This window comes from Corapipo altera, unplaced genomic scaffold (assembly GCF_003945725.1).
Source record: "Corapipo altera isolate COAL_440 unplaced genomic scaffold, ASM394572v1 98, whole genome shotgun sequence".
Taxonomy (NCBI): domain Eukaryota; kingdom Metazoa; phylum Chordata; class Aves; order Passeriformes; family Pipridae; genus Corapipo; species Corapipo altera.
The window spans coordinates 6,448,890-6,472,819 of record NW_020884914.1 but is presented as its reverse complement, the minus strand read 5'-3'; the positions used below and the strand labels follow the sequence as shown (position 1 = coordinate 6,472,819).

Below are 23,930 nucleotides of genomic sequence, written 5' to 3'. Positions count from 1 at the left end.
GTTTCTATGTTCAGTGTGTGCTCAGCAGAGTTTGCCCAGGGGGTTTGTCTCAGGAGGTGCATTGGCAGCTCATGTTGACCATGATGATCATATCTTCTTTAAGTGATTTTCATTTCATCTGAACAACACTTACAGAATGTACTGGATGCTCAGAACTTTAATGTGTTGTGTCAGTCGTGGTCCAAGGCACACACTAAGTAAAGAGCTTGAAACAGAAGCAGTTGCTGAAATATGGGGGAGGAAATGGTTGGGCCTTGCCCAAATATATGTAGAGGTGCCCTGTGACTCCAGAAAGCCATGGAATTTGCACGTGGCAGACATTATCCAGTCCCAGCCATTCCACAGGTCTCTTCCATTGCCAGTGGCAAAGGGATTTTTTTAGTGTAGTCATGTAGGTGGTCAGTCTCAAACACAAAAAAGAAGAATGTGCCTGATGCTTTCATGTGAGTGACACCTGGAAAGGGGGATTATGAATTTCAGGAGTATCCTGGAACTTGTACATCTTAGGAAACAAGCGTCCTCTTGCAAATTCCTTACAAGGCTCACAAGAGTGATCAGGTAGGCAAATGGTGAAAGAGGAGGAGGAAAATACTAATGTTTCCTCCTGGAGGAGGAAATACTAATGTTACTATTGTATCCTCACAGGTTTGGTGTCAGGGAACTGATGGCAGAGTACGAAAACAACACCGGAGAGAGTCAAGTGTCTTCTGGAGTGGATTCAGAAGATGATCTTCTCTCTGTGAGGGATGACAAAGATTGTGAGGACAGAGCTGAGAACTTTCAAGATCTCTTGAACTCGGTGTGGGTGGGTGAAGATGAGGAGGAAGAAGCTATGCTGACCCCTGAATGCCAGAAGGAAGATGACAGTGGGGTGAGTGAACGGGACCTGGAGGAGATCTATGAGTTCGCTGCCACTCAGAGGAAGATGGCTAAAGGTGAAGGAGAGGTGAGCGAGGGAACAGACTGCAGCATCTGCAGTGACACTGAGACAGCCCAAGGTACAGAACAGCCACCTGAGGGGGAAGAGGCAAAGAGACCTGAATCTGCTTCAATAAGCAACACCTTCAAAGTTCCAAGGGATGGCAGCGATGTGGAAAGATCTAAATGTGACTCGTCTGCACAAGAAGAGAAAATACAGAATATAAATAGATGCAAGAGCATGAACCATCCACAGACCACTACTGTGCCTCACCACAGTGAACCTCAAAAATGGGATGGAGCATCCCATGGTGCTAATGAAGGGGAGGCTGTCAGTGGATGTGAAGGTGTGGAGGATTCCAAGTCATCTCAGGTCTCACATGAGGAGGCAGATCACTGTGAGGAACAGTTTCCTGGTTCCCAGGGTGCTATTGATATAAATGATGGTTGTGAGTGCTTGTTTTCTGCCTCTCAGGGGGATCACTGGGAGCCTTCCCCGATGAAAGAAGTTATTAAAGAATCAGGAAAGTCCCCTAATGAAAAACATGTTGATCTTAATGACTCATTTCTGTTCAGCAAGTCACAGAAAGACCACTCACCATGTAGGAATGGTTTTTGTGGGAGTCCAGCTCCTAAACCTTATATGCCCCTTTTTCCTGCTGTTGGCTCTTCACCTGCATCTCCAAAATCAGAGGGACAGTTTGCCAGAGACCATGTGTCAACATCAAAGCAAAACAAAAAGGAAAAATCATTTCCATGTGATGAAATACACTCCCAGAAAGCCAAGGAGCTGGATGCTGCATTGAGAAATGAGAACATAGCTTCTCCAGCAGAGCTTCCCCACAGTGATTTAAACAAGCACACACATGTCCCAGTGTTGTCATCACCAGGCAGGACTCAGGATGCTGCAGCTCAGGGGAACAAGGAGGGTGATGTTATTGTTTTATCTTCTGATGATGAAATGGAGTTACAACAAGACAAGAAGTCACCAGAGTCCAGCTCTGCTCTGAAGGAAACGGAAATCCTTGGGCAGCTGAAGTGTACAGACATAGAACAAGGTCCTGAGGTACCAAAACCTGAACATACCTCATCAGTTCCTGAAACAGAGCAGAGATCAGCCCAGGTCTCATGTGGCAATACAGACTCAGTGCATGTAGGTAAAGATGTAGAGGTGTCCCCTGAATTGCCCCTCAGCAGAGAAACAGGTGCTTGTACAGAGAGCAAAAGGAGTCCAAACCCAAGCCCTGAGAAGAGGCTCAGTCATGAAATGTCCTCGGGCACAGACAGCTCCTGGCTCGTGCCAGGCACACCAGTTCTGAGCAAAAGCAGAAGCTTCTCAACACAGACTCCCATCACAAGTATTAATTCTTTAAAGAGTCCAAGATCTAAACTCAGCACAAAGAAGTTAGCAGCAGGTAATAGTAACCATGAAATTACTGGAAATTTAAAAAAAGTCCATGAAACAACACTGTCAGATAAAGATTTGCCTGTGGAGAGCTCAGCCACTGAAAGGAGTGTGTCCAGCAGCCCAGTAGCAGGCTCCCTTTCCAAGAGCTCCCCACCAGTTCTTCCAGTGGATCCAGTTCTCCTTTCCCCTGGCCACACCAACACGAAAAGCAAATGTGCCGATGTCTCAGGTTTATCCAAACCTCCGTGCCATGAGCAGCCCCTGGAAGATGGACCAAACATCAGCGTGGTTGAGGTCGAGGACGGTGAAAGGGAAGTAAGTTTGCCTTCTCTGGGCAGCAGTGTCCTGCTCTGTGAGGAGCCCCCGCTCCCCTCTGATGACTGTTGGCACGTTGAGTACCTGTCACCAGTCAGAGGTGACAGCCAGGACTCCAGCCAGGTCAGCTGTGCCAAGATCAACATCGTCAGCAGCCCCAGCCCTGGCTCTTGGCAGGACCAGTGGGAGAGTCCAGTCCACACACAGGGAATTAAGGGCAGCACCCCTCTCCAAGGAAGTCCTGCTGGCAGGAGAACAACTTTGCTCTGCCCTGAAAAGAGCCCTATTGAGGCATCTTCATCATTGGGCAGCAGACCCAGTTACCTCAACTCCAAAATCTGGGACGACTGGAATGGAGAAGAGAAGGAAGATGAGCTTCCAGAGATTCTTCCTCTGTCTCAGAGGTTGGCAGCTGCAGCTGGTGCCTGTCAGATAGATCCTGTCAAGACTCCTGGTGAGAACTTGTATTCCTACTAGATTTGTTGGACTAATTAAAACTGTGTTTATTTTAAGAGCTTATCTCACCTGTGGCACCCTTGATATATTAAAAGGGTCTTTGGGCCTTCTGATCTAAAGCAGTTGGCAGGGCCAGGCACAAAGAAGGTGCAGGCATTTGCTGTGGGAGAGAGCCTGAATAAATGTGGAATTCCTGGAGCATAGCCACTTGTATTTTTTTCACACCAGTCCTTTAGAGTGTCAGTACTCCTCACAGCAGCTTGTGGGTACCTGGAGAGAAAAAAACAACCAAAACAGAAAAAAACACAGCCTTCAGCCTGCATGCCAGTGGGTGTTTGCTCCCTGTAGAAGTGGCTGCTCTGTGCACTCTTGCTTTTCACACATCCATGCAGCAAAGCAAAGCTCTTGCATCCTGCAAAGCTCCATGAGTGCACTGCTGCCTCCTGCTGCCTTCTCCTTGCTGGATCTGGGCCCTTGTGAGAGAGCTCTGCGTGCCCAGCTCATGTCCTTGCATGGTTCTTTCCGTGTAAGACCAGTAATTGATGTCACAGTATCTAATGAAATATATTATTAATTATGCCATACTAAGTGATTAGTTTAAGGGGTGTTTAGAACACGATGTGTGGGACTGACTGTGCTTCATGGTATCAGTAAACTGGTGTCATTAAATCAGCACCTAATTCTGGACCCCAGTAGCTTGATTTGCTCAATTTTTTCTGCATCAAGTTTCTATTATGAAATTTCTTTCCTGGGAGAAAAGCCACTGCCCAGAATTCAGTAAACATGGCTTTTAACTGCTGTGTAAACATTCCCTGCTCTAACAAAGCCCTGAATGGGCTTCATTTTCAGATGTGATGCATGTCCCAATTTAAGCTGTTTTCTGATCTAAAGTCAATAAAAACCAAGTACCCCAGTTTAGAGGAAAAAAAAAGTGTTGACTATTCAGTCCAATATGAAGCTGAGTAATAACTAAAACAGCTTAGAAGAAAGTAGTTACTATTAAACAATTACTCTCTAGTATTAGCTTTCTGCCACTTAGAGGGGAGGTTACCAGCCATTTTAAGTTCCTTCTCTACTAATTCTGATCATGATAATTTCATTCTGCTGCAGAACCTTCCTGTCAGGAGCACAGCAGGTGTTCCAGCACTCCAGTGACCCCCATGCCAGCTTATTCCATCATGGAGACCCCGCAGCTGAAGAAGGAGTTGAGCAGGTAAGTGTTACCTCCACCAGTGCAGCTCTTCAGAGCAGGAACTTGCTGGCAGGTAGCGTGGAAGAAGGTGAACCATGGTGAAGCTCCAGCCAGTGGTTTTTGAGGTGACATCCCACTTTTCCAGCTGCGCTTCCCAGCCTGAGCCTTGCCCTGAGCTGTGACAGTGGAAGGTGCAGCGTTACTGTAACCCAAACTCCCACCTTTCTCTTCCAGGTTCGGAGTTCGTGCTCTCCCAAAACGCCAGATGGTGTTGAAGCTGAAGGAGATATTCCAGTACACTCACCGGGACGGGGACTCTGACTTTGAGGATGACATCCCCTATTCCCAGCCTCTCCCACAGGAGTCCCCGGCCAGGCGGCCAAGGCAGCCAAAGGCAGGCCGGGCTGGAGGAGGGAAGGGCACCGGCACCTCCAAGGCTGGGGGCAAGAGGAAGCAGGTGGTCATGGCTTCTTCAGGGCTCCCTATGGATAAGGCTGATGAAGGATCCTATGGGAAGGGCTGTGCAGCACCCAAGGAGAGAACTAAAGTGACACCTCACCCAGAAGGAGCCAAAGAGCAGGAAAAGCCCTCTGTTTTTTCAGGGCCTCTGGGAGCTGATGGTGAGGAACCGGCGTTCTCGGCATCTCAGGAGTCGGTGGCTTCTTCAGGGGATGGAAGTGACATCTCCTTTGGATCACAGAGGTAAGGCAACAAAATCCCAACCAAAACACTCAGTGGTGCAGGACAGAGATGAGGTAGGAATGAGGCAAAGAGAGGTGAGTGTCTGTGCGGCTACAATGGCCCTGCCACCTCCTTGGGTGTGTCATTTGGAGCTCAGCACGCTGCTCCAAAAGGAACAGACTTTCGATTTTCTGTCTCGTTCCCACTGAGCTATTCTCAGAACATAAAAGGGATTGTGGCTGTGTGTTGGCAAGGCCCAGAACTGGCACGTCTGGTCTGCGAGTTAGTGACAAGGAGCACTCCATGTTTCATGAGAACCTGCAGCTGGAGCTGGGAGAGCTTGGCACAGCACCCTGGGCAGAGCCTGACGCAGTATGGGTCACGAGCCTGGAATGCCAGACAGCTCCAGATCAGTGCTGTCACAGCTGGGATGGGGAAGTTTGCAGACCCCCTGCCATATTCTGCCTCACTCATTTTGTGGGTGCCAGTAGGGGAGAGTCTGCAACCCTGTAGAGGGAAGTCCCAGGGGTTCACCATCAGGGATTTTGGGGAACTCTGGTCCCGTCCTTGATAGCCTCCCGTCCTTGACCTCTGGTCTATTTGATCTTGCTTTTAGTTCTTTTGTGAATGGATTTGAAGCTTGTGCTTTTGCATCTGAGGAGGAGGAAGAGGAGTTTCCAGCATCTCAAGCAGCAGCTCGGGAAGAAGAAAAGCTGGAGGCAGTGAGGTGCTACATCCGCTCAAACACAGCCCTGTACAACAGGATTCTCTTCTATGAGCCACTCGAGCTGGTGGATCTGCATGCAGAGCTCAAACAGAACGGCATCAAAATTTCCAAGGCAAAGCTGCTGGACTTCCTGGATTCTCAGTGTATCACATGTACCATGGCCGGAGCCCGGAAAGAGCAGGGACAGAAAAGAAAAGAGAACAAAAAACAGAGAAAGCGACGCTGAGTGAAGGCCACTCCTCCACCCTGACAGTCCTGGGCGTGGAGGCCTCGCTGCTGAGCTGGAAACCCCCGTCCCAGGTGGAGCTCCCGTGGTGGGTGCTGGGTGGGAGCACAGCTCCTCCTCCTCATGCCCTGCTCCCAGAGCACATCCCAGAGAACAGGGCTGAGCTGTGCTCCCGTTCCAGAGCCATGGCACAAACCCCTCCATCGCTGGCCTGCCTTCAGCACACAGCTCCCCTGGACCCTCTTTCCCCCCCAGTTTTACTTTTGTGCCTTTTCTTTCCATTTTTCCAATAGGTTTTAGTTCCCCAACTTTTCTCCGTGGTGGTGCTTCCCTCAGTGACACTTTTCATGACCTTTTCCCTGGCTTTGGGCTGGGAAATGCGTCCCCCTTCACCTTCCAGTATTCAATCCACTACGGAAAGTGGTGCTTGTTTGGACTGGGGACTTCCACCTTCCTTTCTTCATCACACTTTGTCCTGCTGATTGTGAAGTAGGACATGTATGTAGAAATACATACAGGGCCTTTTTTCTGTCCTTGGTTCACTTTCCAATCTTTAGTAAACTTCCTCAATCTGTGTTTCTAGAACAGTTGCAGAGCAGTGGGGGTGTCCTTCTTTGGTCTCTTTGGGATGGCTCCCAAAAGCACCCCTGACACCCAGTGTCATGAGAAAGCCCTTTAGATTGGAAAATTCAGTGGGGTGTGTCCATTTCCAGGCTGGATCTGTGTTAAAATCCCTTCTGCTGCATCTCCTGAATGCCCTTTGACCTTGTTGGTGTGGCCTGGGTGTGTCCCTGGCAGAGATGTCTTGAATGCAAGATTACAGTGCCCACTGGATCTCTTCAGCACTTCTTACACCCTGAAATAAAACTGCTTTTCTGATCAGTCCCATTTACAAACTGGACTGATCCCACTTGGAAACTGTCTGGGACTCTTGGGGAGGTCTTGGACCCTAAATTGTCTTATTCCGTGTATCAGTTTTCACATCTTCTGATTTCTTTCTCTTCTGGCATTTCGGAGTGTGCAAAGAGTCACTGAACAAAATGGACACAACACTTCACAAAAAGAAGACAGATTTCTAAAGGTATTTATAGACTTGGAATGTAAAATTTTTATTTTTTATTTTTGATAAAGTATTATCTTCAATTTTGATTTCTATTCTACACAATAAACAATGTATAAGGTCCTAATTCTAAACTCTAAGTAACAACCTAGAAGAGATTTAAGGGAAGGGTCTGAACAGCAGTGTTGGGTCTGGTTGAGGGCAGGGGGGTTCACAGTCTGTGCTGGGACTGGCTGAAATCTGGAGCAGAGAACTGGAGGAAAACTGGAGGAAAAGGAGTTGCCAGGGCCACCCAGCAGCAGGGAGAGGTGGAAAGATCCCCAGCAATGGCTGAGGAACTGAGGATCTGCTGCCTGGAGTGAGACGAGGACGAGCTGCCTGGTTCCTCTGGGGTGGTGGGTGTGGGGCTCTGCAGGGAAGGGCCTTACTGGAGCTGGGGATCCACAGTCAAGTGGAGAAGTAGAGTCTCCTCCTTTTCCAAGTCGTCCGTTTCCTTCTCTTCTCCCTCAGCAATGCCCTCTGCAGAGAGCAGAGGCCCAGGCACATCCTCATCAGGTCTTGGTTCTCCTTCAGCAAAAGGATCCACTCCTCGGAGCAGCCCTGCCCCTGGCAGCAGGTCCCTTGTATGGCTGAGGCTGTGTGGCCCTTTCTCCTGGAAGACACAGGACAGGGAGTCAGATGAAAGGGGCTGAAAGGCCTCAGGGGGCTGAGCCCTCTCTGGCTGGGCTGGGCCTCTCCTGGAGAGACTCAGGCCTGGCTGGGCTGCCCCAGGCAGACCAGGAAGAAGAGCTCAGCCCGCCTGTGTCTGGTGCCCCTGGGGCTCAGCCTGTGCCCGATTCCTGCCCAGGGGCTGAGCCCCACCTCTGCCTCAGGGCCTTGGGCAAAGGGCTGGCAAGAAAGAGGCCCAGGAGCCTCAGGGCCTGCCCAGCTTTCCTCCTCCCTGAGGGGGTGCTGGGGAAGGGAAAATGGGTGACCACTCCTGCTCAGTTCAAGAGCTCCCAGCAGTGACTTTGTTATGGGAAAAAGACAAGGCTTGCCTTAACTGGCCTTACAGTGAATGCTGCTCCCTCAGTGTACTTGTATTTCTCAGGTCTGCACCTCACACATGGAAAAGCTTCAGTCCTACTTACCAGTCTTAATATGGGAAAATAAATATCCTGTCCCAGGATTTTTTTGTTCTGTTTTTGGGTAAGACTTACATCTACAGTCAAAGATTTTGTGATCGATTCTTTTATTACATGTTACCTTCATTGAATGCAGAATCACAGTTCAGTGGATGTAAGTTATAATCACTCATATCATGTCATAAACCACTTTTAAGAGGAAAAAAAGCTGTATTTTCATACCACATCTGTGCTGTCGGTGTTTGGAGGTGACCACTTTGCAGAGACTTCCCTTGATTCCTCCTTGCTGCTGAACTTGACAAAATGTAATTCTAAAACTTTTGTTAGATGATGAGAAAAGGATTTGAAATCTTTTGCAACCTTCAAGACCATAAGGATACATCTGACATACACTGCAAATTATCTGAAAGCAATTATTCATTTTCCTGCTTCATTAATCCATGAGCAACACAGGCCTGCCTGATCTAAGGCTGGTGTTGCCATCTGCCAGTGCTAATGTGTTGCCAAATAATTCAATTTGTAGATATTTCTTTGGGGGGTTTACCTTCCTAATGCAGGTTCATTTGCCTTGAAAGATAAATTGTCATAATTTTTTATTTCCAGCTCTGTAGTAACAGTTATCAAAAATAGTTTGATACCTCTTTTTTTTAACACTTCCAATGCTGCAAAAAAACCCCAAACCTTTTCAACAAAATATTAGTTGTTAAGAAAGGAGCAGATATGTTATTGGCATTGCACAAAGCCTCTGTCTTAGCAAGATGCATCATGTGAGCTTCTAAATTTGCTGTGATAATCGAATGACCAGTGGGACTGATTTTGAATATTCCATGTTGGTTTGTGTATTGCCACATTTCCTGCCTGGAAAAAATGGCTTTAATAGGTTTATTCTGAGCAAAGCTGTGCTGCAGATTTCTGTGAAATAATTCTGAGAAGGGAGTTTTCTTACACAGGCAGAGTTCTCTGTGTACATTCACCCTGTTTAATGGCATTTTCTGAGTGGTTGTTACACAGCACCTGGTCTCTGACACGGCTGAGACCCTCAGAGGTTTTAAGTACAAAATATACAAAATAACTGCAAAATATGTTCTGTAAAGCACAGAACATAGACTGCTGTGCCTTCCCCTTCTACTGGGCTAACAGAGTCACACTAAGGGTGCCAGTGTTTAGATATGGAAGTGATAAATGCGAAAGCAATCCTCCCTGCGGCTCTTCAAGGGGAGAGAGCTGGAGCTGGAGCTGTTCTGGGAGAGCATTTCAAATGTGATGGTTTGCTTCTTTATTATCCCAGCATAAGATTTCTTCCAGAGGCATTGCACGTCAGCTGGTTAATGAAACACAAAGTGCCAGGGAGAGGTGACACATCCCTGTGATCACCCTGAGAGACTGTGGACTCTCTGCCCCTGGAAGTGTCCAAGGCCAGGTTGGACGGGACTTGGAGCAACCTGGTCTAGTAGAAGGTGTCCCTGCCCATGGCGGGGGGTGGGATGAGCTTTAATGTCCCTTCCAACCCAAACCATGTGTGATTGCTAAGAATTTAAGCTCGTGCCTAAACTCAGACCAATCCCGCTGCTTCTTTTGAAACACTCAGGACCTGGGCAGCCTCAGCCCGAGTGCCCAGGTTGGGTCCCCAACTCCTGGAAGGGCACCGAGCCCACGTACAGATTTCCAGAGCTCTGCTCGGGTGTTCTCTGGATACTCTCCTCTCCTTAGAAAGCGCTCTTTCGATCGCGTCTTGTTCACTAAGCCTCTGGCGCAAAGGGTCTGTATTGCCCCCGGGGTGGGCACTCGCTTCCCCCCTCAAGCGCTGTTGAGGCACCCCAAGGGAAACCGTCCGCCTGCGGGGACAGCCTCCGGCAGCCGCGGCGGCTCACCCAGCACACGGGAGGGGCCCCGCGGCTGCGGGGAGAGCTCGGAGCGGAGCGGGCAGCAGGTAACGGGCCCTCAGGGGAGACGGGACTGCCGCCATCGCCGCCGCCATTTTGGGTGGCCCTCAGTGGCGCGGGCGCCGCCGCCATTGGCCACCAGTGCCCGTCACGTGACGGCGCCTCTGCGGCCGCGGAGCCGCCGAGCGGAACCGAGAGGAGTGAGGGGCTGGGACGGGACCCTCGGGACGGAACGGTACCCCCAGAACGGGACCTCCGGGGCTGAGACGGGACCCCCGGGACCGGACGGGGGCACAGCGGGGCTGGGACGGGACCCCCAGGGACGGGACCCCAGGGACGGGACCCTCGGGGCTGGGACGGGACCCCAGGGACGGGACGCGGGCACCGGCGGGGCTGGGACGGGCTTTTTTTACCGGGGTCCATGCCCAGCCGCCCCCCACGCCTGGGCAGCCCCCACAGCCCCTCCGGGCTCCCGCGGGCCCGTAGCAGTGCAGAGGGCTCGGTGCACCCTGGGGTCCATGCCCGGGGTCTCCAACCAGCCCGTCTGACCCACCCCGTGTCTCCCCCACGGAGCAGGACCCCCAGAGTGGAGCTGGAGATGATCTCCCACATGGATCGTAAGGAGGAACTGTGGTTCTCCCACCTCTGCACCTTCCAAGTGAAGACCGAGATGGTTCTGAGCGACACCTGTGCAGGTGAGGGGATGGTACAGTCATAGAATCATTAAACTTGGAAAAGCTGTTTAAGGTCATCGAGTGCCACCATTAACCCAGCACTGCCAAGTCATCTGTGAACCTGGTGGTGAGAAAAACTTATCCAGGATCCCCAAACCACACCAGAATGTGCAGGATTGGTGGTACCAGGATGGAACACAGTCCTCCCAGCACTGCTGCTGCTCCTGGCAGAGGCTGGGGCTGGATCCCAGAGAAGGCAGACAGGCAATGCTGTGCCATGGGCTTTCACAGGCCCTGGCACTCTGTGGCTTCAGAAAGTCCTGAACTAGACACACCATGTCTCCCTGATCTCACAGCCCTGTCTGTAATTTCTTGCTATCTGAAGCTGTGTGCGGTTTAGCATCAGTGACAGCTCTCATCCAGCAGTTCCACAGCATATTCAGCTGCTTCGTGAGTCACTGCCTCCTTTGGTTTGCTTTGACACTGCCCTCTAGGAGATCACTTGATGTCAGAGATCCCCACCCATGGGCCACTTGTGGTTTTATAGTCCTCTGCAATAGCCCTGTCAGCTGTGCCTTTTCACAACAGAATGGGCAGCTGAGTCATCTCTACAGAATCTGTACAGGAGTACAGGTCCTTCATGTCATCCTCTGTATCTGCCTCAGCTCTGTTGGAATTTCTTTGAAAGGGGGGATCCATCCCCTCCTTGCACACACAGGATGTGGGGTTTGATTGTTTTTCCCAAACAATCATTAGCATTTGATGAGCTGTTTTGTCTGCCTGGGAGCTGCAGTTTTCATCCATCTGCTCTAACTCCATGGTGCCATTCCTGAATAATACCAAGAACATCCTGGGCCCATTCTGATAAAAATGCAAGGTATAGATGCTGTTCACCTCTGCAGTTCTTTGTGTTTACCTGCAGTGAATGTCCCCTGTCACCTGGCTGGTCATAAGGATCTGACACAGTTTATAGTCAGCCTTTGTGTCCTACCCCTGAATAACAGAATCATCGATCTTCTTTTCCCTTCCTTCCCACCTCGTGAGGGTCATCCATCCCATGGCAACTCAGTTTCCTTACCAGTTTGGTGAAGGATGAATGTCTTTGGGAACACCTTTGCACTCCAGATCTCTTTTGCTAAAATTGGTGACATCTCTGAGGAGCTCCAGGTGCCTTCTCCTGAGAAAGAGAGATCCAAGGGTACATTTAAGGTGATATTTAGGTTCTCTCTCAATGTTTACACTCACTCTGCTTACCTGGAGCTTTCCTTGTAGCTTAGCCCTGGCAGTCTTGGGCCTATCAGAGGCCTGAGCATAACCCAAATTAGCCTGGGCTGACAAGGAGCCACACTCTTCCTTTTTCTCTTGCTTATTCATTTTTGCCACTTCAGCCCTAATGCTTCCAGTATGAATTCCTCTGGTGAGGTTCTGTGTTCATGATTTTGATCAAACCCTTTACAGACAACAGCAACAGAACAACTTCCCAAGCTCCACTGTCTGCTCAGAAAGTCAGACCTACAGGTCAGGAGTTTCATGCTGGACTGACAGAAATGTCCTTATCCTGCCTTTGGATATCCCTCTTCTCCTACAGGCCTAGATGGAGTGGCTGCAGACAGGTGGAAGTGGATAGCAAAGTTCCAGTTTCTGTTCCTCTCAAGAAATGATTTTAAGGGAAACTATGTGAGGGAAAAGTAGCATCAATGCCACACCCCAAAAGGCATCTCAGGAGCTCAAAGTGAAATTGTATTGCTATGATTTTCTTACAGTGACTAGAAAGAGGAAGATCAAATATGTACTTCTATCATCTGGGTTGTAATTCTGGACTCTCCTTCCTTTCTTGGTTCAGCAGTGACTCTCCTGTTTCAAGGTGAGCACTTCCTCAGCCCAGCTCTGCCAGAGCACCAGCAGTGCCTGTGGTCTGTCCATCAGCCCCACGTGCCTGGTATGTTACCAGTTCATTCCACAGGGGTTTTCAGAGATCCAGGAGGAGCCATTGAGTTTTTCCATGGGCAGATCTGGGGCTCTTTGTGTTTGCAGCTTCAGTCCTCAGCCTGTGCCATGTTTTGGGTCTGTGTGTAGTCAACAGCAGGTCTGTACACGATGATCTGGAATCTCTTCCCTTGACTGACCTGTCTAACCCTGGATGTGATTCCTCTCCTCAGAGATGCATGCTGCCATTTCTACATCCCATGTACATCCCTCTGACATCCACTGGCCCTTCCCTGGCAGCAGATGGGGCTGTGCCACACATCCTGTCTTGCCAGTTTAGCACATGAGCCCTCAGTGAGTCTGCAGAGAGCTCCACGGCCCCACGGACAGCAGAAGCCAGAGCACTGCTGGGATCTGTGCTTCTGGACCTGCTGGGATGCTCCTCAATCCATGTTAGAGGATTGAGGAGCATCCTCTATCCTAGAGGATAGGTGAGCAGCGGGCTGGAAGGAGGCAGTGCTCTGTGTAGATACCTGAGGAATTTGTTCAGCCGCTTGTCTGGAAAGGCTTTCAGGTGACCCTGAGTCTGTGCAGCACAGATTCATCCCACTTGTGTTTCTGCAAGACTTGGTGGGAATCAGAGGGCAGGGATTTGTTCATTGCCTGTGTCCCAGGAGCTGGTTGTACTGTTCAGTTGGCATTACTTCCATGGACTTGCACTGCCTTCATCTTCTGTGTTTATATTGGATTTCCTCAGTGAATTATCTGGAGTTGCCCGCGGAGGATCTTCAATTCACCAACCACCTCCCACACCAGGTTTGCTTTGCACCCCTGGCGCACAAAATTTGCCTTTCTTCTGCTCTAAGACTGGCATCAGCCAGGCTCCAGGTGGTCTCCATGTCTCATCCCTTAGGGCCAGTGTCTCCTTTGGGCATCTTTTCTCTCTCTGCAACACCAGCAGCACAGATGCTGCATCTGTTCTGAGCAGGGCAGTTCTTTGTGGCCCTTCCATGACTCCAGCTCAGCTTTTAATAATGTTCTCAGATATCCTGGAAGAGCAGCCATCTTTCCCATTCGAGCACTAAACTTTCACCTCTAATAAGCCAATAATTTCAGCGGATCCAGGTTCTGGCAGAGCACCCAGGGCCATCTATTTCCAGGGTTTCTTCCTGTGAACACTCTTGAGAAATCCACTGTAGAGTTTGGAGGGAAATATCGAAACTTTTTGTACTTAATCTGGTGAGTTTTTGCACTTTGGCCCCTTCTGATTTCCTCTCTCCAGTGTTTCCTGTCCTGCCTGTGACTTCTCTCTGGATTCTCCTTTTTTTGCAGCTGAAGATGGGATTGTGAGCAAGAAAGAGGAGAATGCCCACCAAGGCATCCCTGGGCCAGCAGAGCCCGAGGCTTTCCTCTCAGGACTCTCCAAGGAGAACAATTCCCAGAATCCAGCACAGGACCCAGTCGTCCCACACAGGTCAGAAAGAGTTCAGAGACCTCTGGGGAAGAGGCAAAGCCGAGTGATGCTGCGTGGGAAGAGTCTCAGGAGGTCGACAGACATTACCCAGCAGAGAAATCCATCTGTGGGGAGACTGATGGTATGTGGGGACTGCGGGAAGGGCTTCCGGGTGAGCTCCAACCTCATCCAGCACCGGAGGATCCACACCGGAGAGAAACCCTTCGGCTGTGCCGAGTGCGGGGGCAGCTTCCGGCAACGCTCTCATCTCATCCAGCACCAGAGAACCCACACGGGGGAGAGGCCCTACGAGTGCTCCGACTGCGGGAAGACCTTCAGCGTGAGCTCCAAGCTGCTCCGCCACCAGGTGACCCACACCGGGGAGAAGCCCTACAGGTGTTCCGAGTGCGGGAAGAGCTTCTCCGGGAATGCCCAGCTCGTGCAGCACCGGCGGGTGCACACCGGGGAGAGGCCCTACGAGTGCGGCAGCTGCGGGAGGAGCTTCAGCGTGAGCTCGGCACTGGCGCGGCACCGGCGCGTCCACACCGGCGAGAAGCCCTACGGCTGCTCCGAGTGCGGGAAGAACTTCAGCCAGAGCTCCGAGCTCATGAAACACCAGCGGGTCCACACCGGGGAGAAGCCGTACGGCTGCTCCGACTGCGGGAAGAGCTTCACCGTGAGCTCCGCCCTCATCCAGCACCGGCGGTTCCACACGGGCGAGCGCCCGTACGGGTGCTCCGAGTGCGGGAAGAGCTTCACGGTGAGCTCGCACCTCATCCAGCACCGCCGCTTCCACACCGGGGAGCGCCCCTTCAGGTGCGTGGAGTGCGGGAAGAGCTTCCTGTGGAGGTCGGCGCTGCTGCGGCACCGGCGGGTGCACACGGGGGAGCGCCCGTACGCCTGTGCCGACTGCGGGGACAGCTTTCGGCAGAGCGCCCACCTCACCCAGCACCGCCGCACACACACCGGGGAGCGCCCCTTCGCCTGCGCCGACTGCGGCAGGGGCTTCGCCGTCAGCTCCGCGCTGCTGCGGCACCGCCGAACCCACGGGGCCGGGCAGCCCTAGGGCGGCGTGGGCGGCGGGGCTGATCGCTGCGAGCCTGGCGTCTGTGCTTCACTGACAGCCCTGCTCCTGGAGGGGGAAGGCAGTTTATTTTAGGAGAACAAGTCCTAAAGGAGAGAGAGAAGAAAGGGAGAGGCAGTGCGAGCAGCTGGAGGTTTGAGGAGGAGCGTGGGCTCAGAGGGGAGGCGCTGGGGGTCGGAGGGGAAGCTCTTGGGAGAGAGAGGAAGTGGTTTGAAAAGGCTGGAATGTGCCTGGTGTATTTCAGAGGGAGGTAAATGACTCTCCTCTGTCCTCACGCGTTACGGTCCATTAATAGTGAACCAAACGGACTATCTCAAACGCTCTTGATTCCCGAGTTCAGAGACACCGGGCTCCCCCCTCAGCCCACGGGTTAGGGCTGTAGCACAGAGAAGCCCCAGGCCTGGTGTCCTCAGCCGCCTTGCTGTCCGAGGGCTGTCCGAGTGTGCCCCCCGCCCCGCAGGGGCCGTGAGGCGGGAGCCGCGCTAGGTGTCGTTGCTGCCGCAGCCAATAAAGCCGCGGGTACCGAAGCACCGTCGCCGCCATGTTTTCTTCTCCGCCGCCGCTCGTGCCCGCTGCGCATGCGCGGCAGCTGACGTCGCCCGGGGGCGGGGCCTCGCACGGCGCCGTCCAGGTGAGGGGGCGGGGCCAGGGCCGCGGCGTGACTTCCCGGCCGCTCCCACCAATCGGCGGCGCCGGCGCGTGCCGTCCGTGTGTCCTGATTGGCCGCGCCGTGACCCCCCCTCATTAATAAATCCCGGCCGGCAGTGCGGGGTCTTTGTTTCGCGCCGCGGGCGGAGGGTGGAGGCGGCTCCGGTGAGTCTCCGTGGCAACGGGGGGGCTCCGGGCCCTGCTCCGCGGGGCTGGTCCCGCACCCTGCGGCGGCGAGGGGAGGACTCTGGGACGGCGGGCCCGGAGCTGTGGCGGCCGAGCTGTCTGCCGGGCCAGGCCCGCAGTCGTCAGCCCTCCCGGATCCTTGCCCTGTGTCCCCACTCCGGGACACGGCGGCCTCAGAGCCCCGCGGTGACTCTGCGGCGGCTCGTTACGGTTGCCCGGGGCTTCGGGTCGGGAGCCGTGCGAGAGGGGCACTTGGCTCTCCTTGATCCCGCCGAGCTCAGAGAACAGCTTGGAGGGCGAAGGCCTCCGAGGCCTCTCGCTGTCCCTGCCTTTCCGTTGTTGGGTGAAAGAACTGTCCTATTCAAGGCTCAGCACTTACACCCAGCAGTGCATTACACCCTGAGTGCCAGTCACTGGCCCCGCTCGGCGCGTCCCAGGCACAGCTGTCAGCGTGCTGGGACAGGCAGGGCGAGCACTGGCTCTCCCCAGAGCAAGAGCTCTTTGATATAGCCATCTGTGTCTTTCTTATCCCAGATCCAACCCTGACTGACTTGTCCCTTGGCTGTTCTCATAGCCAAGGTGAGAAAATAGGTTTCTGATGTGCTGCCTGTCACAAAGGCCACCACCAAAGGACAGCACTCTGAAGGTCTGTGAGCTCGCCAGGAGCTTCCCTCGGTCAGGTTGCTGAGGTGCTGAGCTGCAGCTCTGGGGGACAGAAGTAGCATTTGTGTGGGCACTGATAGAAGTGTCTTAGACTTGAATTATTGCCTGAATTTTGGCTGTGTCCTGATGAAGCCTTAAACGTACCTGGGATCAGGTAATGTGGTAATTTATTCTGTGAGGCTCCATTTCCAGCAGCAGCCGGTGCCAAATTCCTCCCCAGAGGGAGGAGGAGACACAAGTCTCTCCTGCTGGGATTGCCAGGTAACCTCTGAGATGATTCCAGCCCCTAGAGTGGAGTTCTGGGGTTTGTCTCCAGCACAGTGATGCTCAGGTAGGTCCAGCCACACTCTGAGCTCTGTGTATGGGGAAATGCCTTGAAATTACGTGGAGGTCAAACAGCAAAGGTGAACTCTGTACTGCCTGGGTGTTCCTGAGCTATTGAACTTCTCCCAGGGTGCCCAAGCAACTCTGGGGCTTCCAGTCCTGCTTCCTTCAAAAGGCACAGGATTATTGGGATTAAGTGTCTTCCTACCCTAGAAGAGCAGCTGTGCATCTGGGGTGTGAGGCTTGCTGGGGAGATGTGCGTGGGGGCAAAGTAATTGCTGGCTGGATGAGGTGGGATGTTTTCTTGGAGGGTTTGAATGCTGTCATTGGGAAGGAGATGTTTAGAATGCTGAGGTGTCCTGTAGCAAACCTCCTCCCCACTCTCCAGCCCTGCTGTCCCAGCTCATGGCTTTGATTTGAGTTGGATTTCTCCCAGGCAGGCTGCTGTCCAGGCACTGCAAAGATATGTGTTTACACTGAACATCAGCCAGGTCCTGGATGAACTGAGCTCCTGCAGCAAATGGAATGACATTCCAGCCTCTGCAGAGGAGGTGGGCAGCTGCCTGAGCCACCTCCTTAGCATGTGGGACACAACCTCCTTTCCAGAGGAGCAGAGCACCCTGAGAAACCAGGGCTGTGACCAGGGGCTGGAGTTGCCAGTTTTTGAGTAAAAGCAACAATGTGTAGTGATAAGAGGCGCAATGATTCTGACTTTCCTTCCTCCCAGTTCTTGTGCAGTAGCCCAGCAGTGGAAAGGATGGGGCTGGTTTGTGCTGACATGTCTCTTGAATTCATGGCTCATCGGGGAGGTGTCTGTACTAGAAACTGTATCAGAAAAATCTGAGCTTCCCTATTTCCTGCACGTGTTCTGCCCTTGCCTCGGGCTACAGGGACTGCTGTCATCACTGACTGCCCTATTGCCATGGAGAGGAACGTGTCACACTGAGCCTCTGCTGCACAGTTGCAGATACAAGTCCCAGAGTGCATCAAAGACCTTAAATGCCTGTTTGTGTGCTGAACCCTGCTCCCGTCAGCAGACAGTGCTCCTGGGGCAGCCATTCCCTGTTCTCATCAGCTGTGCTGCTACAGCACCGGTAACAGGGTTGGGTAAAGGCTTCTGAGACCCCAGGAGCTCCCCCTGTGTGATGTGGGGAGCAGAGTTCCCGTGTGGGTGAGTGCTGCTGAACACGGGTGTGCCCGAGGCGCGGGAGAGGAGGCTCTGAGGGGTGAGCAGAGGTGTCTTGTACAGCGATGATCTCAGGGCCATGTGCACGTGGCCACTGGGAGCCTTGAGCCACTGCTGCTGTTAACCATGATTTTCTGAGCCTGATGTGGTGTGTTCCTTTAGGCTGGATTTGATGTCAGCCTTCAGGCCTCTCCCAAGGGATGAGTGGTGCTGAAGTGCTCTGTAGCTCTGCTCTCACCTGCTGCTTTGTACCCGGGGCTGTTGCAGGTGTGTGGGGACAGCACACCCTACCTCCAGGCCTCTGGCTTTCTGGGGCTGTAAGATAAGCTGGAACTCGTTTGTCCAGTTTCATTTTGGAATATGCATCTCTTGAGAAGGTCTGGCCTGCCATAAGTCGAGCTGGAGAGATGATCTGCACTGGCAGAGGTGAGTGGGCTGTGCCCCCTGTGCCCATGACAGGCTCCTGGCTGAGCTCAGGTGGGTGATTTGCCTCTGCTTTGGTTTCCCTTCCCCACAGTGGGCATCTCCCAATGTTTGAAGGTGGAGCTGTGTGAGGAGCGAAGATGAGTCCAGTGTGCTGAGCTGATGTGAGCACGTGTGCTGTCTAGGGAGTGATCACATGGACAGGACAGCACCTGAAGGTGGTTTCCTCACCTATCTTGAGCCCATGTGCTGGTGTTCCCACCTGCCCTGCCCTTCCCCATCCTGGGGTGGGGAGACTTCACCCTGCCAGGTCCTGCAGGATGCAGCCCCCTGAGGGGGCTGGACTGAAGTGGGGGAGCATGAGGATGGCTCTCTTGGAGTGAGGCTTTCCAAAGGGCCAGCAGCAGCTTAGCCCCTTGCTCCTCTGCCAAGGCTGCCTCTAAGGTGGTGGTGCTGCTCTGCACAAAGCTGATTACAGACCCACTTTGTAAATGAGGTGCCTGGATTTCTGTGCTCAGCCAGTGTAAGGGATACCTCCCTGGTATGGGCTCTCCAGGCTGGTTTTGTGTCGAGTCTGGGGGTTTCCTCCTTGTTTACCCCAACTGCGTGTGGGGGGGGAGTAGTCACGAGGTGTGATGTGCCGATCCAATGAGTGAGCCATTGTTCCTGCTTCTGGGTAAGTCTTGTGCATCCTGGTATGTCCAAGGAGATTCTGTTTCCTTTCGCAAAAGAGGAGGGGAAACCCAGCTGCTTGTGGGGTTTGAAGTAAACCCTGGCAGGCAGGAGAGGAGGCTGTGAGTGGGAGCAGGAGCAGTGAAATCTACCCTTGCTTTGGAAGTTCCTATATTCTGTCTCAGGGAATGTTCTTGCTTCCCCTGTGAGCTGCCTGACTTCAGAGCTCAGCTGGCCTAATTCCCCACTGCTTTCTTCCAGGGAAGCTCTGTGCTGCTGTGGAAATGGAGCTTGTTCTTCTTCCTGAGTGAAGGGGAGGTGCTTCCCTTTCCTGTGACTCTGCTCTGAGCAGCACATTGGGTGAAATATTTGGTGGCACCAGGGGAGAGCTGCTTGCTCACGATTTCAGTGCAGGTTCCCAGCTTGGAGCTCTCACCTTCAGCCAGGAGCCACCCTGAAGTGGGAAGCCAAATGCAGGCTGCTGGCTGTGTTGTAGGTCTCTGAGGTTGATATTTAGTGAGCTGGGTGTCGGTGTTGAGGTTCTCCTGGGGGGGCTGAACTGAACAAACAAATGTGCTTCCTTGGAAGCGCCTGGTGTTCAGAGGAAACGGACGGCGGCTGTTCCTCACCCCCTGCCTGGGGGGCAGCCCAGAAGCTCCTTGTTAGACAACATTTCACACCCATCCCTTTGCTAAAGCAGCTTCCCCCAAAAGCCCCTTCCTGATTTTGCCTTTCAGACCGATCCCCAGCACTGAGCAGCAATGCCATCGGCCATGGAGGGCCCGGAGGCGGGAGAAGACGCGGATGTCTCGCGCTACGAGGAAACAGAAGACAACAATGTCAGGTGAGTCCTGTCCTACACTGTGGCACAGACACAGCCCTGGGCAAGGCAGGAGACCTGCCAGGTCAAGGAGTGATCCTTCTCCTCATCTGAAAGAAGTGAGAGACACCAGTAGATGACTAATCAACTACACGTGCAGTAAAATCTGTTTAATCAAACTACTGGAAGGGATGGGAAGGAGCAATCTGGCAGGGCTGACAACACAGTTATTTTTTTTTTTAGCTGCCACTATCAAACTGACATTCCACAAACACTTTGACCATTTGGTGGTTGTGTTTCTGCCTTCCTGGCCGAGGAAGCTGGTTTTCCATGGCTCGCTGGGCAGGCTCATGTGATAGCAGCTTCTTGTTTTGAAAGGTGACTCTAGAGGTGAACTCCACTCTGGACAGCTGCCTTTCTTGCTTTGCAGAATACCCGCAGGTCCAGGCAAGAACATTTTTTAGGAGGTTAGTTCCAAAACCAAATTCACAAACATGCTCTAAACCCCAAGGATTCAGACCTGGAAAATGGGAAGGGAGAACAGGGTGTTTCCCAGAAGACCTAGATAGGCTGGTTGACTTCTTTGACTTGACAGGCTCAGCTTCACAAGAAGTTAATGTTTCCTGGCTCTCCTGGCACACTCAGTGGGTCTGGAGTGTCCAAAGTCTCTCTTCCAGCTAACAGGGAACGTGCCACTTGTAGCAAACTAGTGATAAAAAACACAAAGTGCACTTTGGCATGATTTGAGTGAGTGTAGTGTTGATACTGTACCACCCTCCAGGTAAGTGCAGTGGCTGTAACTACAAATCATAGATTTTAATGAGGTTTTTTTTAGAAATTCACCATATGGAAACCTGCAAAACCAGTGTAATTCAGGAGAAATAAACTTTTTAAGGGTATTCTTGCCCTGCTTCCTCCTGCTGGTGCCAGTTCAACCTGGGGAGTGGCCTGAGGGTCCCACCTTGTACCTTCTCCAATCTGGGCCTGGGATGTTAGGGATTGAAGGGGATCCCTGCAAACACAGCAGGGACAAACTCATAGCTGTGTGTGGGCGTGGGGTAAAAGGAGCTCTCCCTGTCCCCTGCAGCCCCACAGACCTGTCAGAGCTGCTGAAGGAGGGCACTAAGGAATCCCACGACCGTGCTGAGAACACCCAGTTTGTCAAGGACTTCCTGAAAGGACGGATCAGGAAGGAGCTCTTCAAGGTGGGTGTTGCTCTGCTCCTGATCTCTTTGATGTGATGCAGACTTGGAGGCAGAGCCCCACAGCCCTGGGGGGTGTTATGGGGGTAGACAGAGCAGAGCCTCTGCTCCTTCAAGCAATACCTGCCTAGTATGAGCTCTCCAGGCGGGTTTTGTGTTGAGCCCGGGGGTTTCCTCCTTGTTTACCCCAATTCCAAGCAGGGGGGAGCAGTCCTGATCCAGGGACTGGCTTCTCAGGTGAGCTGTGCTTTGTCCATAGCTGGCCACAGTGGCCCTGCACTTCACCTACTCTGCCCTGGAGGAGGAGATGGATCGCAACAAGGACAACCCGGTCTTTGCTCCTCTCTATTTCCCCGTGGAGCTTCACCGGAGGGAAGCACTGGCTAAAGACCTTAAATATTTCTATGGAGAAGACTGGAAAGAGAAGATCCAGTGTTCAGAGGCAACTCAGCAATATGTGGACAGAATCCATCATGTGGGACAGCACGAGCCAGAGCTGCTGGTGGCTCACGCTTACACCCGCTACATGGGGGACCTCTCAGGTGGCCAGGTGCTGAAGAAGGTGGCCCAGAGGGCCCTAAAGTTGCCCAGTACTGAGGAAGGGATCCAGTTCTACGTGTTTGAGAATGTTTCTAATGCACAGCAGTTCAAGCAGCTTTACAGAGCAAGGATGAATGCTCTGGACTTGGACAAGAACACCAAGGAAAGGATCGTGGAAGAGGCCAACAGAGCCTTCAGATTTAACATGCAGGTACTAAACAAATCCCTTGAGCTCCTGTGTGTGCAGGTGCTGCTGCTTTTGGGTCTGATCCAGTCAGACTGCTCACCCAGGCAGTGGTTTGGGGCTGAGACCACCATAGCCCCTCTGTCTTGTGGGGTTGGGATTCTACTCTAAATAGCTTCTCCATTAGCTTCTGGAGCTGGTGTTGGGCAGGAATTCCTCCCGTGCTCCAACACCACAGGCTGGGCCTTTGACTTGGGCAAAATTAATATGACTTCAAGATTCCTGTGGCCTGTGTGGCTCTGAAGCAGTAGGGGGAACAGAGCTGTTACTCTGAGACAGCCTCAAACAGTTTGAGTGTGTTACACCACCCTGGTGACAGTCATCTCCTGTCTCAGGTCTGACATGTTGCCCTATGGCCAAAAATGTCTGGAGCCTCTTGTTCCTCCCATAGCATTTGCCTTTCATCAAACCTGACTGAGCTGCCACTTGCCCCAGGGGGATGAACACAGATTTAGCTACTGGGTGGGAGCTTTAATCTGTGCTTGTAGCTGGTTAGTGTGGTTTAAACTGGTCAGGAATGTGTTGGGATGTGGTTAGCTCCTTCATCAGGATCCTTATGGAATCCTCTGGCAACAGAGCTGGAGGGGCTGCCTGGCCACTGCAGGAGCAGGGATCCTCTGACAGTGTGCAGTTGGCTCACACTCCCACCTGCAGCAGGATGGGAGGGGAGCAGCAGGGTGGTCCTGCCTTCTCCTGGCTCTGACTGGATGCTTTTGGGATGGGCTGTTCCTTCCTGGAGCTGTAACATGTGCCAGGTGCCACCACAGGTTTGCAGCGAGGTGCTCCCAAAGGAGTCCCGGTGGGAGGGAGGGAGGCAGGAGTGGTGCTTGCCTGTTCTCCAGATGATTCCAGGGCTCTGGATGAGCTGTGCCTGCCTCACGTGCTCGCTGTGGCCACTTGCAGGTGTTTGATGAGCTGGACAAGATCGGCAGGTCGCTGCCAGAAGAAGCCCAAGACGGAGGGTTTCCAGTGCACGACGGAAAAGGAGACATCCGCAAATGCCCCTACTACGCAGACAAACTGGGTAGGTGGGGGCAGGGAGAGCTGCCACACGTGCGTGGCACGAGCCTTGGCAGCACTAACAGTGCCTTCTGTGTCCTGGCAGGCGCGGCAGGGCCCGGCTGCCCTTTCCACGCCGCGGTGGGTCTGGCCAGGCAGCCCCTCGTGCAGCTGGTGCTGGCAGCCTGCGTGGCAGTGGCAGCAGGAGCTGCAGCCTGGTACATCCTGTGACTGGCACGGCGTGGGGGCAAGGAGAGAGATGTGCCCTGTCCGTTTTCAGACCCTTCCCTTGCTGGTGGTGAGTTGGCTGCAGAGTTGGAGTGAGGAAGTAAACAGGAATCCTGCGGGACTGTCCAAGCCTCCTTGCACACCGCTGTAATGGGATGTCTTTAGCTGACCTAGTGCCCAGGACTGGTCGGTGTGAGGGGGTGAGGATTCCACTGCAGCACTGCCCTGCCCTGCCCAGGCTGGGGCAGCTTTTAAGGCTAAAGATGTCCTGTCCTGTCCTGGCAAAGGCTTCACGTGCTTGGCTTTTCATCTCCATCCCCAGAGCAGTGTCCGGAGGGGGTTTCCTGCCCTGGGCTGCATCCCCAGAATGTGTCATCAGCCTCTTCAGCAAAGAGCACTTGCTTTCCCACCCTGAGAAGCTGCAGCTGTGCTGTGGGGCTGTTACCTCAAAGCAGTGTCCTGTTGGGTGTGCTGTCCCAAGGATCTGACTCCTGTTGGAGGGAGCACCCTGGGGATGGGGGCAGGACCGTGAGGGGGTATGGAGGTGACAGATATGTATTGTGCAACTTTGGGGTTGAGGGTTGGTTGTTGGTTATTTTTCCTGAAGCCTTGACTGAAATAAAAAGTTGCAATGCTATAGCTGGGGAAAGCCAGAATCAAGTCACTGG

General features: G+C 52.9%; 3 protein-coding genes across 11 annotated transcripts in view; all 3 read left to right on the top strand.

Annotated features, from left to right (window-relative positions):
• The window catches only part of SLX4 (SLX4 structure-specific endonuclease subunit), a 30,647-nt gene extending 23,541 nt beyond the window's left edge, over positions 1 to 7,106 (top strand). For 6 of the 9 annotated variants that reach the window (XM_027655045.1, XM_027655047.1, XM_027655044.1 and 3 more), the window contains 4 exons: positions 646 to 3,095; positions 4,208 to 4,310; positions 4,524 to 4,991; positions 5,587 to 5,923. In XM_027655045.1, the coding sequence (XP_027510846.1) occupies positions 646 to 3,095; positions 4,208 to 4,310; positions 4,524 to 4,991; positions 5,587 to 5,923 (3,358 nt within the window). Of the gene's footprint in view, positions 1 to 645; positions 3,096 to 4,207; positions 4,311 to 4,523; positions 4,992 to 5,586 lie in introns of all 9 variants that reach the window. The other 3 variants (XM_027655049.1, XM_027655048.1, XM_027655046.1) reach the window with 1 other exon arrangement.
• A 3,005-nt stretch (positions 7,107 to 10,111) lies between these two features.
• Positions 10,112 to 15,654, top strand: LOC113952694 (zinc finger protein 501-like). The gene is made up of 3 exons (XM_027655050.1): positions 10,112 to 10,225; positions 10,567 to 10,685; positions 13,923 to 15,654. The coding sequence occupies exons 2-3, from the start codon at positions 10,589 to 10,591 to the stop codon at positions 15,107 to 15,109; spliced, it is 1,284 nt and encodes a 427-aa protein (XP_027510851.1). The 5' UTR covers positions 10,112 to 10,225; positions 10,567 to 10,588; the 3' UTR covers positions 15,110 to 15,654.
• Positions 15,655 to 15,841: 187 nt separating this feature from the next.
• On the top strand, positions 15,842 to 23,901 carry HMOX2 (heme oxygenase 2). The gene is made up of 6 exons (XM_027655052.1): positions 15,842 to 15,940; positions 19,967 to 20,073; positions 21,137 to 21,254; positions 21,511 to 22,002; positions 22,939 to 23,059; positions 23,141 to 23,901. Exons 2-6 carry the CDS (start codon positions 19,991 to 19,993, stop codon positions 23,263 to 23,265), a joined length of 939 nt encoding a protein of 312 aa, XP_027510853.1. The 5' UTR covers positions 15,842 to 15,940; positions 19,967 to 19,990; the 3' UTR covers positions 23,266 to 23,901.
• The last annotated feature ends 29 nt before the right edge of the window (positions 23,902 to 23,930 follow it).